At 45.5% G+C, this 20,528-nt stretch overlaps 1 protein-coding gene across 1 annotated transcript in view; it reads right to left on the reverse strand.

Annotated features, from left to right (window-relative positions):
* Positions 1-17,415: 17,415 nt before the first annotated feature.
* The window catches only part of LOC121873723 (hypoxia-inducible factor 1-alpha-like), a 75,044-nt gene continuing 71,931 nt past the window's right edge, over positions 17,416-20,528 (reverse strand). Inside the window, exons 5-7 of the mRNA XM_042377426.1 lie at positions 19,617-19,780; positions 18,566-18,727; positions 17,416-17,605 (exon numbers count right to left, since the gene is read on the reverse strand). Of these exons, the coding sequence (XP_042233360.1) occupies positions 17,416-17,605; positions 18,566-18,727; positions 19,617-19,780 (516 nt within the window). The remainder of the gene's footprint in view (positions 17,606-18,565; positions 18,728-19,616; positions 19,781-20,528) is intronic.

A 20,528-nucleotide genomic window follows, 5' to 3' on the forward strand; every position in this document is an offset into this window, starting at 1 on the left:
TCCTCCTTCCTTCTCCTCCCAAACTCTCACATCATACCTCACTATGTACACACACACACACACACACACACACACACACACACACACACACACACACACACACACACACACACACACACACACCTCAACTACTTTCCCCTTAACTCCCCAACACCCCAACTACTTTCCCCAATACCCCAACTACTTCCACTAAACGCCAGGCGCTCCAGATGGCTCCTGCAGGCGTTACCATTTACGGTATGGACAAAGGAGTAAAGTGAATGACAGTATGTCGTGTATGTTCTGTATGTTATTCATTAGCAATATTTTGTTATTCATTGTTATTTTGTTATTCATATTTATTCATGGCTTACCGGGTTATTAAGCCGAGCCCCTCCACCACCACCTAAACTCCTTCATCGGCTCCACCTATAACTTCCACATTCTCCACTTACAACCTCCAACTCCACCTATAACTTCCACATTCTCCACTTACAACCTCCAACTCCACCTATAACCTCCACATTCTCCACTTACAACCTCCAACTCCGCCTATAACTTCCACATTCTCAACTTACAACCTCCAACTCCACCTATAACCTCCACATTCTCCACTTACAACCTCCAACTCCACCTATAACCTCCACATTCTCCACTTACAACCTCCAACTCCATTTATAACTTTAGTCTGCAATTCTGAACCAAAGTTATAATCACCTCAAGCAATTCACCTTTAACTCTCTCCTCAACCATTAATTCTCTCCTCCATCACTAACCCTTCACTCCATCATTAGCTTCCCCCTCCACCATTAACTCCCCCTCCACCATTAACTACCCCTCCACCATTATCTTCCCCTCCACCATTAACTTCCCCTCCACCATTAACTTCCCCTCCACCATTAACTTGCCGTCCACCATTAACTCCCCCTCCACCATTAACTCTCCCTGCACCATTAACTTCCCCTCCACCATTAACTCCCCCTCCACCATTAACTCTCCCTGCACCATTAACTTCCCCTCCACCATTAACTTCCCCTCCACCATTAACTTCCCCTCCACCATTAACTTCCCCTCCACCATTAACTCCCCCTCCACCATTAACTCTCCCTCCTCTACCTTTAACTCCTCCACCACCTTAATCTTCCCCCTCCACCTTTAATTCCACCAACCCTCCACCTTTCTTCCACCCTACACCTTTAACCCCTCCTCAACCTTATACCTCCACCCTCCATCTTCATCTCCACCTTTACCTCCACCACCCCACTTTAACCCCAACCTTTACCATCACCCTCCAGCTGTACCTCAACCCTCCACCTACACCTCCACCTTTAACCCTCAGTCATCTCATCACCGCTCACTAAATACTATGCCCAGAATACATAAAAGCTTTAGAGTGACTTTTTTCATCACAACAAACGACACCCAAAGCTTTAAAGCGGATGGTAGAGCTTGAGTGTCCACCTATACTGATCCTCACACCTCCAGTCTCTCTCCCAGGTATGTACTCTGGAGGCGATAAAGTGGAGAGAGTACATGTAATAATATCCTGGATTAGTATACATTAGACTTTCTCACGTACTCTGGATTGGCACATATTAATGGATAGGTACACATAAATTTTCCCCATGTACTCTATTGTACTCAGAAGGCAACACTGTCACCATGCAAGGGGGTGGGGGGGGTGAGAGCAAGAGACGCATTTATTACACGACGAGAGTAAAAAATGGCGCCACATCTCTCAGAAGGGAAGCACTGTCACCTCCACTTCCCATATTTTCTTAAGTCATTCTAAAGTGAGACCTGAGATCGTGACGCGTCTATCCTACACAATAATGTCTTACGTAAGGATAGTTTGCAGGTCAAATGGGTGGGTGGCAGTCCTAATGGAGCCCTAGTCTTAATGAGACCCCAGTCCTAATGGGTCCAAGTCCTAATGGGTCCCAGTCCTAATTGGGCCCCAATCCTAATGGGGCCCAGTCCTAACCTCATCCAGCCATTACAATTTGGAGTCCATTTGATCAGTCAGTGAAAAATAACAGTGTCTAGTATTGAGGAAGAGTGAGGGAGGGTGTGTGGCGGAGTAAAGCCATCAAGCGATGATCACTTGGTAAACACGCCACCTGCACAACAATAATCATCTGGGGGTGTGGGCTGGTGAGGCAGCTGTCACCTCCGCCTCTCACAGTGATTAATGGGCTTTCTTCATCTGTTTCTTCACTTAATTACTTTACTCGATATACACTGATAAGACTCACAAGTGGAAATTACTTCAGCTGAAATAAATTTCAAATGAACGATAAAAAAAATGTACCTCGGTTTTCGTTCTGTACGAGATGATGTGACATAACACTGGTGTGAATAATTACTACTTATGTACTGATACCAAAGTGAAGAGCGTGTACCTGTACTAATCTGCAATGGCTCAGAGGCAGCAAGCCACACCAGGCGAACACTCGCCCACCATGTGACAGCAGTGGGAAAGTTTTTATGGTACGAGTGAGCGAGAGAGCGTATGTGTACGCCAGATATGAACCTGCCAGGCTGCCAGGTCAGGTGAGCCACCCTGACACGTGCACCAATCATGACTTCCTTTACTCATTCACACTAGAACAACAGTGTGTCCCGGCCATCACGTGGGAGTCAACCCAGGCAGCTGAGGCCACCACCTGACACTCACCAAAATCTGCACCAACACACCAATTTAACTTTTGGTGAAATTTTCGCTCGTGCTCAAAGGAGAAACTTACACTTGAAAACAAGAAAACAGCTTCGTTGATGTGGGTTACTAGCCTGATCCGATGTGGTCGCTGTGCAATTCGATACAATTTTGGTTTTTAACTTTGTGATGTACCTGTAGATTAAGTTGTCTTACTTTCCTAACTCAGACAAAATTTAATTCACGAACCTCTAAAGAACACAGAGCCGCACCAGCGGATTAAAGTTCAGAGTGAGAGGCTACAGTATGTAGAGCTCACAGAACAAACTTTGGACACAAACCCACACACACAGTTTTAACCCTGGATAAAAACTCCCCCAAATTGCGTGGATACTTTCCCAACAGGTCAGGAGGTCTCCATCAAGTTCTACTACAGTGAGGTTGTGTTTGGGACAATTGAATTGTGTTTTGCAATTACTGTTTAGGGTGAGCTGGTGGTGATGGGTGAAGGCCGCAGCTGGTGGTGGTGGTGGTGACAACAAGTCCACGTGCGCGTGCGGGAAAGGGGGGGGGGGCGAGGAGAGGTGGGGGGGGAGTGGGCGATGCAGTCCCGTGTGGTGGTGGAGTCAGAGTTACATAATCTCCACACTGACCTACTTGCCAACTTGCACACACCACAGTCCCCTACACACCCTTTCTTTCTTCACACAATCTCAAAGAATTCCTGGGTTTACATTTTCCCCCCGTAAAAGAGCCTCAATAAACTGGGAGGATAGTTCTGCCCTCATTATGGACCACAGAATGTTGCTAACTGTGGCGGTGTCAGTGCCATGCGGCCGCCATCTTTACGTCCTGGTTACAGTAATATTATACCGAAACTCTTCTTTAACTAGTAGTCGTGATGTAATTTTGACATTATTTTTGTGGTTCGGCTAAATTTCAGCAGTTAGGTGTTTTTTTTTTACATCAGTTACGAGGAAGATTCATTCGATGAACCTTTGTGAATCAGGAACTTGTTCCAGGGAGTTTCAAAGACTTGGAACGTTAAGTTTTTCCTCCCAACTGAGGTAAGAGAACGTATCTAATTACGATAAAGCAATTTCGATGTAATTTTTTTGCCGCCCTTCTCTGTGACACCGTTTAAATGAGCCATTTAAATGCGTCCTCACTTTCCAAGTTAATGAAAAACAAAAAATTCAATGTAAGACCTTTACTGCGTCCCGAGGCCCCAGCAACACAAGGACTGGCTATAACGTTTCAATAGTATTAAAAGGTGTTGGCATAGTCTACGCCTCGTAGCAAGGGTCGAATACACCAGCAATTTTCCCCAACAACCTACAGAAAGGCTGGCAACAGCATCGACCTACGCAGAGGCACGCAGCAAGGGTTGTACAGTACGTTGAGGTAGTCCAAGCCCACTGTGACCCCTCTCACACACACACACACACTGCCAATGACTAAACTGGCAACATCCTCTCGTGTGTGTGTGTGTGTGTGTGTGTGTGTGTGTGTGTGTGTGTGTGCACCTCGTCTAATACACAAACTGACCCTCCTATAACCCACCATCTCGCCAGAAGGTCAGAGGAACATCCCCCTACAATTATAACACACCTCAAGCAGCGACCACCATCTTGGCACCACTAACTAACCGCCCAGACTGTGGTCATAATATACCATTAACCTCAGCGTGTAGCCTTCCATAAAGGTTCATCTGGCGTCTATAATGGTAAGAATTGCTGCCGAGAACACAACTATCACGGTCAGCTCCCCCCTTGCCTCCTGTTCCCCGACAAAGCTGTTTATATGTACGAGGCTCCAGCGCGGCGTGACTCACTACCTTTGACCTTAACTAAGAGCTGACCCACACACCACGGAGCTACTGCCTCACCCTCAACACCATCACTATTATGTGTTGTGTTGTGTATTGTGGGTGTTGTGTTGTGATGTGCTGTATTGATGCTGCGTTGTAGGGTGTGTGTGTGTGTGTGTGTGTGTGTGTGTGTGTGTGTGTGTGTGTGTGTGTGTGTGTGTGTGTGTGTGCGCGTGCTACCCAAATGCTACACACGCGTCCACACACCCTCACTTAAACATTACTATTTATACACACACACACAGCTGAAATAAAACGCCACTTCAATGTACTCAAAGTATGCAGTTCAAATTATATATCACCTCCTTAGAATTGACAGATGAGCGAGGAGGAAGAGAGGTCCGCCAAGGTCCATCAGCGAGACGACCCATGACAGGGGCCTCAGTCCGTCACACCTACAGACGACCCATGACAAAGGGCCTCCGTCCATCACACCTACAGACGACCCATGACAAAGGGCCTCCGTCCATCACACCTACAGACGACCCATGACAAAGGGCCTCCGTCCATCACACCTACAGACGACCCATGACAAAGGGCCTCCGTCCGTGACACACCTACAGACGACCCATGACAAAGGGCCTCCGTCCATCACACCTACAGACGACCCATGACAATAGCCTCCGTCCATCACACCTGCCAGACGACCCATGACAAGGGGCCAGTCCGTCACAGCACCTAAAGATGACCCATATTGTAAGGGGCCTGTCTCATCACATACACCTACAGACGACCCATGACAAAGGGCCTCAGTCCATCACAAGGCACCTACAGACGACTCCATGACAGGGGCCTCTGTCCATCACACAGACGACCCACATGACAAAGGGCTCTGGGTCTCACACCTACAGACGACCGGCGACAAAGGGCCTCGTCCATCACACCTGCAGACGACCCATGACAAAGGGCCTGGTCCATCACACACCCACAGACGACCCATGACAAAGGGCCTCCTGTCCATCACACCTACAGACGACCCATGACAAAGGGCCTCCGTCCGTCACACCTACAGACGACCCATGACAAAGGGCCTCCATCCGTCACACCTACAGACGACCCATGACAAAGGGCCTCCGTCCGTCACACCCGCTGCCTAACACCACTCACACCGTAAGGGAAACTCCTCTACTACACCGCATCCTTCACAAGATAATACACACATAAGGAGACATTGGGAGCCACGAGATGGACGTCAAGGTGAAGATTTATATCAGGAACATCTGTATATGTCAGCAGGTCAAGTGATGGTAGAGTGGGGAGGAGTGGGGAGGAGTGGGGAGGAGGGGGGACGGGAAGATAGTACAGTACATCTCTCATCTTATCCCCACACCTCCGCCCCCCTGTCACTCACCTTAAGGTACGTTTATGACGAGTGACAGAGATACATTACAACACAGCGTAGTGATGGCTGAGAGAGGTGTGGGTTACTTGTGTGATAAATAGCGGTATTGGCTAGTGTGAGGGGGCAGGGTGTGGTGTTGGTGTTGTGGTGGTGTGGAGTTGATGTTGGTGGGGAGTTGGTGTTTGTGTGGTGTTGGTTTAGTGTTGGTGTAGTAGTAAAACAGTGTTCTAAGTGTGGACGGGGTAGTGGGGACAAGTACATTACAATATGTGCCAATACAACACGTTTAACGCAAAATACACTTCAATACCGAGCCGTCCTGCTACACAACACAAAGGCAGAGAGGGAGTGTTGAGCAGCTTGGTGGAGGGGAGGGGGAGGGGAGAGGAGGGGGTAGGAAGGTGGGGTAGGGAGGTGGGCGGCTTCAGGCGGTACGTCGCCATACTTCCGGGTTCCACCAAGACGGCGTTGGCCATTCTAGAAGACGCGGACATAAAATTTTCCCCCTAACGATAGATGAATTGATCGTATCTATCTGAAACACACACAATTTCCTCAAAATACCGATAATCAAAGCCTCATACAGTGGACGGAGGTAATACAAGCCTGGGTAATACTGTTAAGAGTGTATTTTATTGTATTATGTGAGCCCTCGCTTGAGTATGTGGTGGTGCAGGGCCGTGTGGTGAAGGAGGCTGCACGCATGGTAGCAAAAGTCTACGGTCATCACACACCATGTTTCAGTTACTCCTGCGCCGCATCCTTCGTCCACCCACCGACCCACCCACGGCCTTCACCAACCCACCCACGGCCTTCACCAACCCACCCACGGCCTTCACCAACCCACCCACGGCCTTCACCCACCCACCCACCCACGGCCTTCACCAACCTACCCACGGCCTTCACCCACCCATCCACGGTTCTCACCCACCCATCCACGGTTCTCACTCACTCATCCACGGCTCACCACCCACCCACGGCCTTCACCCACCCATCCCGGTTCTCACCACCCATCACGGTTCTCACCACCCACCACAGCCTCTCACCCACCTATCCACCTCACTAGCCCACGGCTCATTCACCGACTAGCCCACGGCTCACCCACCCATCTCCGGCTCTCAATCACCCACGGCTCTCCCCACCCACGGCTCACCCACTCCACGGCTCTCACCCACCCATGGTTTCCCACCAGCCCACTCTTTCCACATCACTGTATCACCATTGTATCAAAGACTCTGGCACAAATATAAAAACACTAATATACAATTATATGCATCAACTCAGCCCAGTTAACATTCATTTGATAGTAACAGTGTTTTATGCGTCCCCCCACACACACACACCAAAGTTCTAATTCTAGGGAATGGAAGTAAATGCACCAGCTATCAGATGAACAACGCAGACAGAGAAATCCGATTATGAAAAAGATTTAACGGCAATAGGAACATTGAATAAAGTCACAGATTAAGAAAACTGAACTTTTATTCTCTTGAGAGACGTACAGCAGTGATGGTGTCAATTAAATAGAGGTGACATAACTACGTCTAAACATAAACTATCAAACCATGCGCCAACAAGTAGTAATGGTTCTCATTAGACAAATTTATATTTAGTCATGATATAGGTAAATATTGTTTTGGAAATAGAGTTATAGACGAGTGGAACAAATGACCAAACACCATCATTAACTCGAATTCGCTGTGGAATTTCAAATATAGTTTGGCCAGATATACGAGTGATGGGGGTAGGGTGTAAACAGGGATGAATAGTATGGGTGAATAGGTCCGCTACAGTTTCCTCCATTCTTATGTTCTTATCACCCCTTATGAACACAGCAAACACCAGGACATCGCAGCAAAGACCAACACAGCACCAGGGCAATATGTGAGAACACAGCAGCAACACACTGCTGTACAATAACAGCAGCAGCAGAGAACGAGCTAGCAGGAAGCGTGTACAGGGGTGGGGTAACCTAGGTCAGTCATGCTGCCACGCCATCAAGTTCATTGACCTCACTAACACTCACCCTCCCGGTCGATACTGGCACCAGCCGCCCACCCGCCCATCCACCCACCCAGGATCTCTCGCCGCCCAACAAGAACTTTCCTCATCCCAACCAATCCACACCCACCCATCCATTGACCCCCATCCAAACCATCCATCCGAACAACCAACCCACTCACCTACAAGCCTGACCACTCTCGCCACCCACCTATTCCAAGTCCCATAGGTCACACCCCCCAACCAACAACAACCTAAACTACCAATAACAACAACAACCAGTCACCACTACTTCCCATCCACCCTCACACACCCAGGGACGCCCCAGCAGCCTCCCATCAGCCCTTAAGCTGCCAGGACCTAAAATAAGGAGGGGTGAAAGGGGGGTGAGAAGGGTGGGAGTGGTGGGAGAGGGGGAGGGCTGGGGGGGAATCCTGAGTCTTTATTAGCCCATCAAAGCTCAAGAGGATTTGGTACTTAACTAACACGATTCTACCTACTTAATGTGTTCAGTGATTATGGTGGCCACTATATTGTTGTTGTTTTTATTATTATTATTATTATTATTATTATTATTATTAGTAGTAGTAGTAGTAGTAGTAGTAGTAGTAGTAGTAGTAGTAGTAGTAGTAGTAGTTACAGCCTGGATGAGATGTCGACTGTCTTTCTCTCTCCTTCGGTCGGCTTTGCTCTGCCTCAGGGGAACGAGAGCTTCTGCCCCAATTCCGACGACTGCTGCAGATATTGACTATGAGGCAACAGTCACTGAATGCCGCATAGATCTGCGGCTCAACTAATTCAAAACAGATAGGATAGCTACTTATATATTAGGATATTTAATATTAAGGTAATAAAATGGTGGCGAAGGTGTGGCTATTGGGGGAGGCTGGAGGCCACGTTAAAAGAAAGAAAGAAAGAAAGAAAAAAAAAAAAGTAGTAGTAGTAGTATTACGGCTTATTGTTCGTCAAGCTTACAACACAACACAACACAACACAATTCTACACAACACAACTCAACACAACAGCACAACACAACAAGTAAAAGGTTTTAAGGGAATAATTTAGAGGCAACACAAGTTCCTCAGTTTCCTATTAATAAAATAAAAAATACAGTTTACCATTACAAGTTTCCTCTTTGTGAGTGGTGGTGTGAATGTTAAATTTACTCCCAGCCAGCCGGTTTTTATCTGGCTAGCCATCCACCCGGTCAATTATCTATCTGGTCAGCAACCCAGCCGGCCAGTTATCTATCTGGCCAGGCAGTCAGCCACTCAGCCAGCGAGCTTTATATCACGCAGATAGACAGCCAGTCAACAAGCCAATTATCTATCCAACTGGCAGGCTGGCATCCGGCCAGTTATGTAGCCAGTCAGGCAGGCGGGCAGAAAGGCAGCCATTTAACAATCCATGCCTGCAAGCAAGATAGCTAGCCAATTAGCTAGCCAGTTAGGCGGCCACTTAGCTAGCCAGTAAACCTGTTGGCCAGCCAGCCAGTTAAACAGTCAGCCAAACGGTTACGAATCTAGCTAAACAGTGAGGCAGCCAGTCGGTCAGCAAGGTCGCCGGCCAGCAAGGTCGCCGGCTAGCTAGGCAGCCGGCCAGCTGGGCAGCCGGGCAGCCGGCCAGCAGGGCAGCCGGCCAGCTGGGCAGCCGGCCAGCCGGACATCGCATCAGTCAACAAAGTTAAGGCGACAAGTGTGGGAATACCAATGACGTCACGACACCTCGAATAGTGGACTTTCTGGTCTATCACACTGATACACTCACACCGATACACTCACTGATACACTCACTGATACACTCACACCGATACACTCACTGATACACTCACACTGATACACTCACAAGGATACACTCACACCGATACACTCACTGATACACTCACTGATACACTCACACCGATACACTCACTGATACACTCACTGATACACTCACACCGATACACTCACTGATACACTCACTGATACACTCACACTGATACACTCACACCGATACACTCACACTGATACACTCACACCGATACACTGATACACTCACACTGGGATACACGATAGTCACACTGATACACTATACACTCACAAGGATACACTCACTGATACACTCACACTGATACACTCACATAGTCACACTGATACACTCTGATACACTCACACCGATACACCTTACCGATACACTCACACAAATACACTCACACTGATACACTTACAAGGATACACCACTGATACACTCACACCGATACACCTATTGATAGTCACACTGATACACTCTGATACACTCACAAGGATACACCTACTGATACACTACTGATACACTCACACTGATACACTCACACCGATACACTCATTGATAGTCACACTGATACACTTCTGATACACCTCTACACACATTGATACACTCACACAAATACACTCACACTGATACACTCACACCGATACACTCATTGATAGTCACACTGATACACTCATACACCGATACACTCATTGATAGTCACACTGATACACTCTGATACACTCACAAGGATACACTCATTGATACACTCACACAAATACACTCACACTGATACGCTCACACCGATACACTCATTGATAGTCACACTGATACACTCACTGATACACTCACAAGGATACACTCACACTGATACACTTATAAGGATAATAATATCAATAATAACAACAGCATCAATAATAATAATAATAATAATAATAATAATAATAATAATAATAATAATAATAATAAAATAGTAATAATAATAATAATACTAATAATAATAATAAAATAGTAATAATAATAATACTAATAATAATAATAATAATAATAATAATAAAATAGTAATAATAATAATAATAAAATAGTAATAATAATAATAATAATAATAATAATAATAATAATAATAATAATAATAATAAAATAGTAATAATAATAATAATAATAAAATAGTAATAATAATAATAATAATAATAATAATAATAATAATAATAATAATAATAAAATAGTAATAATAATAATAATAAAATAGTAATAATAATAATAATAAAATAATAATAATAATAATAATAATAATAATAATAATAATAATAATAAAATAGTAATACTAATACTAATATTAATACTACTACTAATAATAATAATAATAATTCCAAGTCTCTGAAAGTTGGTCCTAAACGACACAGTTCTATCATCTTGCTCTTCAACCTTTTACATTTTGAACAAGTGTAAGGGTCTGGGCGCCGTCCCCCCTCAACACACACACACACACATTAGACAAGACTGCTCGAGGAAGGGATAACACGGCTCCCGCATTAAGTCCTGGACTGAAGGCGGCCACACTCAGAAGTGGTCTAGCTGTGTGTGTGTGTGTGTGTGTGTGTGTGTGTGGTAGCGTACAGTAGTAGTGAGAGGGCGGTGATTAGGTGACTTTATACCAATTCACACACACACAGCGCTGCTCCTGCTGAGCAGCGGCCCCCCTTGGCCAATGCTCGGCCCATTCCCCAAGTCCCTCTCCCCGACCCATCCTCACCACCGGGCTATCAACATTATCAAAAGTGACAATTTCGTTTCGGAAAGAAGTGGGACCAGTGATGAACAGTGTTTGAACAGTGTTTAAGCCAGTGAATTCAGCACTAGACAGTACAAGTGAAAGCCGTGACCCACCAGTGGGATAAGCACCCCTGAGAACTGACCGCCGTCTTCTGACCAGGAGGTGCTAATTAGTCCACCCTGGGAACAACAGAGAACCGGCCGGCTTTGCACCTGACTATGAGATAACACAACACCACCCAGCAGGGCGAGGTACTATGACACCACCCCACACCACCCATCCGGAGCTAATGTGGATTGTTGCTTTGCTACGTTAAGATTTAATCATACCAGTGTCCCCATGACCACGTGAGGTCCTTCATATCAACACCCGAGGACGAATTACTACACCACGTGAACACCACACCACCTGGTGTCTCCATGACCACGCTAGGTCCTTCATATCAAACCCGAGGACGAGTTACTACACCACGTGTACACCACACCACCTGGTGTCTCCATGACCAGCCCAGGCCCGGGCCATCAACTGTAAACTATAATAATTTGTATATTCAATCATTGTTCCTTCTTCTTTCAGTAACAGAAGCTTTTGTTAAACGACCCACCTACCCCATGTCTTTGTATGTAATAAGTTATTTTTGTCCAATGTATATTTTCAGCCTTCGGGCTGCCGACTTTTTCAATAAACCGTTAATTATTATTATTATGTGTTATTATTATTACACAGTTTTAATCCTTTACACTTCACATAAAGTTAATTAATTTCTAAGCATCATAAAATATTAAAACTTAATTTCAACCATTTCGACTCTTTACGAATTTATATCAGTACACAACCACAAGTACAGAAACTGACAGAGATACAGGTACACATACAGGTAGAGATACAGGTACACATACAGGTAGAGATACAGGTACACATACAGGTAGAGATACAGGTACACATACAGGTAGAGATACAGGTACACATACAGGTAGAGATACAGGTACACATACAGGTAGAGATACAGGTACACATACAGATAGAGATACAGGTACACATACAGGTAGAGATACAGGTACACATACAGGTAGAGATACAGGTAAACATACAGATAGAGATACAGGTACATACAGGTAGAGATACAGGTACACACATACAGGTAGAGATACAGGTACAATACAGGTATAGAGATACAGGTACACATACAGATACAGGCACACACACAGATAGGAGATACAGGTACACATACAGGTAGAGATACATACAGGTACACATACAGGTAGAGATACAGGTACACATACAGGTAGAGATACAGGTACACATACAGGTAGAGATACAGGTACACATACAGGTAGAGATAACACATACAGGTAGAGATACAGGTACACATACAGGTAGAGATACAGGTACACATACAGATAGAGATACAGGTACACATACAGGTAGAGATACAGGTACACATACAGGTAGAGATACAGGTAAACATACAGATAGAGATACAGGTACACATACAGGTAGAGATACAGGTACACATACAGGTAGAGATACAGGTACACATACAGGTAGAGATACAGGTACACATACAGGTAGAGATAACACATACAGGTACAGACACACGAACATATACAGGTATAAAGATCTCAAAATGGCCAAAATTCACTGACAAACACATTTTCACTTCCCTTCCGAGCGACAGTAAACAAAGCTTAGCATACGTGTACTTCCCTCACCTGGAGTAATTACATCTCCATATCTCAACATCAAGACGTATTTGAGGACAGTAGAGCGTCAGTGTCGTCACCAGGGACCTGTGACCGAGTTAACAAGGTAGTGTAACTTGACGTGACCTGCCCACCAACGTGTCAGATCTATTCCGGTACAACAATTAATTGTACCTGGGAATATTATATGACCTAACGAAGAGGCGGGCGATCCAAATTTATCACATGGTAACAAGACTGACTCACAGCATCAAAATAATGTCACTCACTCACTCACTCTTCTATACACACACGATACTGATTATTACATTTCGATCTATTTCTGTCTGTCACACACACACACACACACACACACACACACACAAGGAGGCAAGAGAGCTCAGTAAAGTAATATGGTGGTGCAAGTGAGCGTGGGATGAGTTCACCTTAAACTGTCTTGAGAGGCAACTGACGAAGAATTACCCGTGTGACGTAGGGAAGAAGAAGAAGAAGATTGGTTACACCTCAGCCACACACAACACCCGGACAAATCGTTTTAAACCCTTGGTCTACAGTGTACACTCATCAAGGCAGGACTGTCAACATATGAACGGATGGTACTAAGACTTATTTAGGCAGGGGATGGTCCTAAGACTTATTTAGGCAGGGGATGGTCCTAAGACTTATTTAGGCAGGGGATGGTCCCAAGACTTATTTAGGCAGGGGATGGTCCTACTTATTAAGAAATGGTCTCAGGTATTAAAGTTGGACCTCCAGCAGTTGAGAGCTGGTGTGCGAATCATGTTAGCAGTACACCAGCAGGGTACAGCACCTGCACTACAGGGTATACTGCAGCCCTGGCACATGGTCACACTCACCTCTAACTTATTCTGCGCCATACTATCACGGTTGCTTAACTCAGACTAAGTAATGATGTCTGAATGTACAGTGCCAATTCCTTATGTCAATTATGGTTGTCAAGGTGCCTAACGATATACCGTAGTACCAATACATGATGTCAAGGTAAGTCGTCAGGTCCCATGACGCTAAAATAATACTTTATCTTGGTGCCATTATGGGGACGAGCTAATCCGATATAAAGGTGCCACTTTTCAGTATAAATGCACCATTAAACTCTAAACACGTAGTAATGGTACTAAGCCCGTAAATACGATACCACGGCCTTGAAGCCATAGTTATACAGCAGCTTTGGTGCCGCTTTAACAGCGTAGCGTCGTTGAAATGTCACAGTGGTAATAATGCCACGCCGTCTGGAGTCAGTGGAGGGGAAACATAACAATACAACCCTAAAGTTAATAATGTCAACACTAACGTACAGCAACACGGGTGACAAAGAGCTACCAGCGCACCCAAACATTCGTAGTCAACGGATCTGTTGCTTTTTTAGGTACATTGACTATAATCCTAAGAATTGTACAATATCGTCTATGATAAAAGGGCACTGCCATGACCACGCACATGTACAGTACAGTACTCTAAATCCAAGAAACTTTCTCCTTTGCACTGCATATTTTACCTTTAATTCACCCCCATCTCACCTCCTTCGCAACAAGTTCACAATAAAACAAGATATAATATACCAAATACCAATCATCATGTACCTTACAACCCGGCCAAAATATCGACCAATCCCCCTCCAACAGCCAACAGCCGAGAGAGTTACACTGACCAATGGCAAGGACGCCAAAAACACAGTTTACGACCGCCCACCCACTCATGCTACTTCACCACTTCAAGAGAGCAGCAACTCAGCTTGCAAACACCCACGCAGTTGCTGGCGACCACAAAACTAAATATTTTTCTTACCACGTTCATTAATTTTTCAACTCACAAAAAAAGGGTTTTGAAAAAAAAAAATCTCACGAATTTACACCGATGGGAAAACGTGTCTCGCTGAATACTGAAATTTGTTCAGGAAATGGCGGGATGTTCGAAAATTTACAGGAGGGTGGCAACGAGCCCAGCTATAAAGGAGCTTCCCATGCTCTCTGAACGAGTCTCTCACAGAAAACGTTTATATATTCAGTAGCTGAGGCTGCGTCTCTCTCTCTCTCTCTCTCTCTCTCTCTCTCTCTCTCTCTCTCTCATATTCCTCCATTAGTCTACTGTTACCGGACCAACACAAAATAATTATAATCATACAATCACACAATTAACGACATGTTTTATTTAGGTTAAAATAAACATAAACCAATAGACCAGGGGGCCAGCATAACTACCCATACAACACGGGTTTAACTGAAGATAAAACCAATATAAACCTGAAAGCCTCATGACACGGGAGAGTGATGATGTACGAGGGTACAGCAGAAGGCACTGACGGGGGAGGACCTGTGGCCATAAAACTGATAGGAGGATGAGAGGGGGAAGGGGAGGGGGGAGAGGGTGGGGGGGGGTGTTGAGCTCTCGGGGACCATCATAGCGGATTACCATCTATCTCTTCTCCCTCTTTCTGTCTCACTCACTTCCTATTCACCACCTCACCTTCTTCCCCCTCCTCTCACTCTCTCTCTCTCTCTTATCCTCTGACGAACATTCGCCCGCCTTCTGCCCACAGTGGCGCTCTCTTACTTTCGAAACAGGCGCAAACATCGAGGAAAAATAAGATCACCTGAAGAATAGCCAACCCAGTTTATTTCACCTCACGATTAAACACCCTAAGGTTCCCAAGGAGGTTAGGTTAGGTTAGGTTAGGTTAGGTTAGGTTAGGTTAGGTTAGGTTAGGTTGGGTTGGGTTGGGTTAGGTTAGGTTAGGTTAGGTTAGCGTAAGGGTATTTAATCATCAGGTGAAATAAACTAAGGTCTCTAATACCCAGGTGATCCGAATAGTGTACAGTGAATGACCTTCAGGGCTGCCGGCAGTGTTGAGTTACTGTCATGACCACTGACCAGCCAGCCTCCTCTTCCGCCTTCGTTACCCCCCCCCCCTCCTTCTACCTAGCGTCTCCTGTCATCATCAATCATAAGGCTCATACCCTATCACCTATCACCCTAGGTATCCCCTCCTCCACCTCGTCTCATTCCTCTTCCTCATTTTCCTCCTACTACTTTTTCTCTTCTTTTTCTTATTCCTCCTCCTCCTTGCTATTCTTTCTTATATTTTTCCTCTCACTCCTCTTCTTTCTCTTCTTTTCCTTCTCTATCTTTCTCCTCCTCTATCTCCCCCCTTCTTTTTTCTCTCCCTTTCCTCCTCTTGCTATTTCTCTTTTTCTTTTTTTCCCTTCTCTTCCTTTCTCCTCCCCTTCTTCTTTCCCCTTTCCTCTACTTCAATCACTCCCTAGCGCCACTAACACCCTTCTTTCTTTCTTTCATTCATTCATTCATTCATTCATTCATTCATTCATTCTTTCTTTCTTTCTTTCTTCATGCATAATCATCAAGATTGAAATAACGTCAACCGTAGGAGTTAGGACCGGGTTAGGTTATGGTAGGTTAGGTACGTTAAGTTAGAATAGGTGACGTAGTATTAATGTACTCTCAGTTAGGATAGTTTTGATAGTGTTAGGTTACGTTAGGTTAGGTTTAAGTTAGAAGCGTTAGAAGCTACATTAGGATAGGTTACGTTAGTCTAGATTCCATACGTGAGTTTTAACACAGCCAAACCCCTAGATCAGCTATCAAGGGCCAGACTCAGGGGCTACAAACACACATCACACTCAGTTTCACGAATAACCTAACCTAACCTAACCTAACCAGGAACACGATGTTACTGACACTTAAAATTAATATACTCGTATACAAGTATTTTGAGGCTTAAACACACACTGAGAGTAATTACTGAGGCTTATGAGACTAAACGTAACACGGGGAAGCTAAGACTCTGTATATAAAACCAATTAATCATTTATTTATTTTCTACTTTTAATGGATTTTAGTGTTAAGTGTTAAGTTTTAGACATTTTATTGTGGACTTTGATAATTATTAATTACCATATCCAGATTACAATGCCCTTTTAAAACTCGATATGTACAACTTAAACCTTTAGAGATATAATGTAAACAACTGCTGTCTGTCTGTCTGTCTGTCGAACTCACTCCCCAGAGGGCTAACAACAGAAAAATATATATAAAGTCTCAATCTGAGTGCCACCATTATTTTTACTGACCACGACAACAATAACCAATTAAGACACTGTAACGAGGTTTTATAGAAGGGCAATTACGGGGATGTTTTCAGCGAGTTGAGGGGCAATTGTGACTGATTTGATGACGTCAGAGCCAACATGGTATTATGATTTTTTTTTCACAGCTTCTGACGTCATGAAATTGTACATCCAGAAGTTTTCACAACAAACGTAGTATTTCTGTCCATTGTGCACCTTTCTAGAGCAGCCTAGCACCACCTAGAGCACCAGCACCATCTAGAGCACCAGCACTATCTAGAGCACCAGCACTATCTGGAGCACCAGCACCTAGAGCACCAGCACATCTACACAGCCTAGCACCACCTAGGGCACCAGCACCATCTAGAGCACCAGCACCATCTAGAGCACCAGCACCTGAGCACCACCATCTGCAGCAGCCTGGCACCACCTAGAGCACCAGCACCATCTGCAGCACCAGCACTATCTAGCACCAGCACCAGCACCATACCAGCACCACCTAGCAGCACCAGCACTATCTACAGCACCAGCACCAGCTACACACCACAGCACCATCTAGAGCACCAGCACCTAGAGCACCAGCACCATCTAGAGCACCATCACCACCCAGAGTACCAGCACCACCTAGAGCACCACAGCACCACCTAGAGCACCAGCACCTCTAGAGCACCAGCACCATCTACAGCACCAGCACTATCTAGAGCACCAGCACCTAGAGCACCAGCACCATCTAAGCACCAGCACCACCTAGAGTACCAGCACCACCTAGAGCACCAACACCATCTAGCACCAGCACCATCTAGAGCACCAGCACCAGAGCACCAGCACCCCTAGCACCAGCACCATAGAGCACCAGCACCTAGAGCACCAGCACCCGAGCACCAGCACCACCTAGAGCACCAGCAGCACCAGCACCTAGAGCACCAGCACCAGAGCACCAGCACCACCTAGAGCACCAGCACCATGACAGCAGCAGCACCAGCACTAGAGCACCAGCACCACCTAGAAACCAGCACCATCTAGAGCACCAGCACTCTGAGACCAGCACCAGCACCCCAGAGCACCAGCACCACCTAGAGCACCATTCCAGCACCATGAAGCACCAGCACCATCTGAAGACCAGCACCAGCACCACCTAGAGCACCAGCACCCTAGAGCACCAGCACCATCTAGAGACCAGCACCACCTAGCACCAGCACCAGCACCACAGCACCATCTAGAGCACCACACCAGCACCACCTAGAGCACCAGCACCACCTAGAGCACCAGCACCATCTAGAGCACCAGCACCCCTCCAGAGCACCAGCACCACCTCCAGAGCACCAGCACCATTGAGGACCAGAGACCAGCACCATCTGGGACACTAGCACCGTCTAGCAGCAGGCGTCCACGAAGAAGGAAGAAATAAATGGTATGGGTACTCACATGTCTTGTAGGCGTCCTTGACCATGTCGGTGTCGAGGGCGTGGTGCATCTCGTAGAGGGAGCGACCCATCAGTTCCTCGACGCTGTAGCCGCAGAATTCACCAACACGGCGGCAACAAAAACAACAGTAAATATACGAGAGAGAGAGAGAGAGAGAGAGAGAGAGAGAGAGAGAGAGAGAGAGAGAGATTATAACACACTGATAAACACATCTTACAAACACTACCTTATCACAACACCTTTATACAACAAAGACTCCGTAACACAACTCATTATAACCACTACCTTCCCTTCAACTAATTAAGGTCACATTTACTCATATCAATCTAACTGACCTAATTGTTTAAAGTTTTCTATATCATGTTATTGAAATTCATTCCTGATATACCATGATGGTTTGAACACAACACGCCTAATGTTTATACAATCTAAACCTGGATAGAATGAGACATATAATTTATCTTTCTCCTGCATAGGTGTTTATAACTCAGGTAGAAACTTTACAACTTAGGGATATAAACAGCTTCAAACCTGTCGCTTCCTCGCGCCCTGACACCTGTAGAGGGTAGGCTGAGGGGTAAACACACATCATTCATCTGAGGGTAAGGGGTTCTGTAGCATTTAATTGTCGTCGACCAAGGGGTGAGAAAATCTATGAAGAGGGGAGCCTAGGAGAGGAACCTAGAAAAGAGGGAGCCTAGGAGAGGAACCTAGAAAAGAGGGAGCCTAGGAGAGGAACCTAGAAAAGAGGGGAGCCTAGGAGAGGAACCTAGAAAAGAGAGGAGCCTAGGGAGAAAATAGACAGCAGAAACGAGGGGAGTCCCAGAGATGAAACTCTAAAAGAGGGGTAATTAGGAGAGAGGGAAACTCTAGGAAGAGACGGTAATCCTAGAAGAAGAGAACCTAAGAGGAAGAGGTCAGAAGGAAGAGGAGACTGAAAAGGTGCTGAGGTTATCGTCCTCTTAATGGGAAGGTAAGGTCGTAAAGGGGACTTACTTGTCGTCGACGTAGGTGAATTTCATATCAAGGGAGTGCTTGCTGACGAAGGTTTGTTTGTCCAGAGGGAACTCGATGTTGGAGGGGTGAGGAACCGGTGTACCCAGGGCCACCAGCCACGATTGGTCCTTACCGCCAACCATCTCCCCGCTGACTTGCACCACCTAAGGGGTTAACACACCTGTTAGCATCACCTGTTCTACTTAAGATACGACACACGTCACTACACCTGTGTCACATGTAGGGTAGATATGTACACCCTTGGGGAAAACACACATATGATTACACCTGTGCCATCTATGGAGGAGAAACCTGTTGCTACACCCCAACCACCTGTGGAGGAGAACTTACACTACACCTACTACACCCAGTACACATAATTACAACTTGTCTACAGTTCTACACCAACACAACCAGACAAGGGGTAACTAGACACCCACCTTACTTGAGACACTGTAAACACTACTTTAACACCTGCTACTGTAAAACCTTAACACCTGCTAACACCTGCGAGTGTAAGAACTTAGCACCCACCTCATACAAAGTAATATAAGGCATAAACAATTACTTTGTATAACGCAGTATAAGGCACTAACGCTCAACATATATGACGCAGTATAAGACCACTAACACTCACCATATATGACGCAGTATAAGGCACTAACACTCACCATATACGACGCAGTATAAGGCACTAACACTCACCATATATGACGCAGTATAAGGCACTAACGCTCACCATATATGACGCAGTATAAGGCACTAACGCTCAACATATATGACGCAGTATAAGGCACTAACACTCATTATATATGACGCAGTATAATGCACTAACACTCATTATATATGACGCAGTATAAGGCACTAACACTCATCATATATGACGCAGTATAAGGCACTGACACTCACCAT

This window comes from Homarus americanus, unplaced genomic scaffold (genome assembly GCF_018991925.1).
Source record: "Homarus americanus isolate GMGI-L3 unplaced genomic scaffold, GMGI_Hamer_2.0 scaffold42433, whole genome shotgun sequence".
Classification (NCBI taxonomy): Eukaryota; Metazoa; Arthropoda; class Malacostraca; order Decapoda; family Nephropidae; genus Homarus; species Homarus americanus.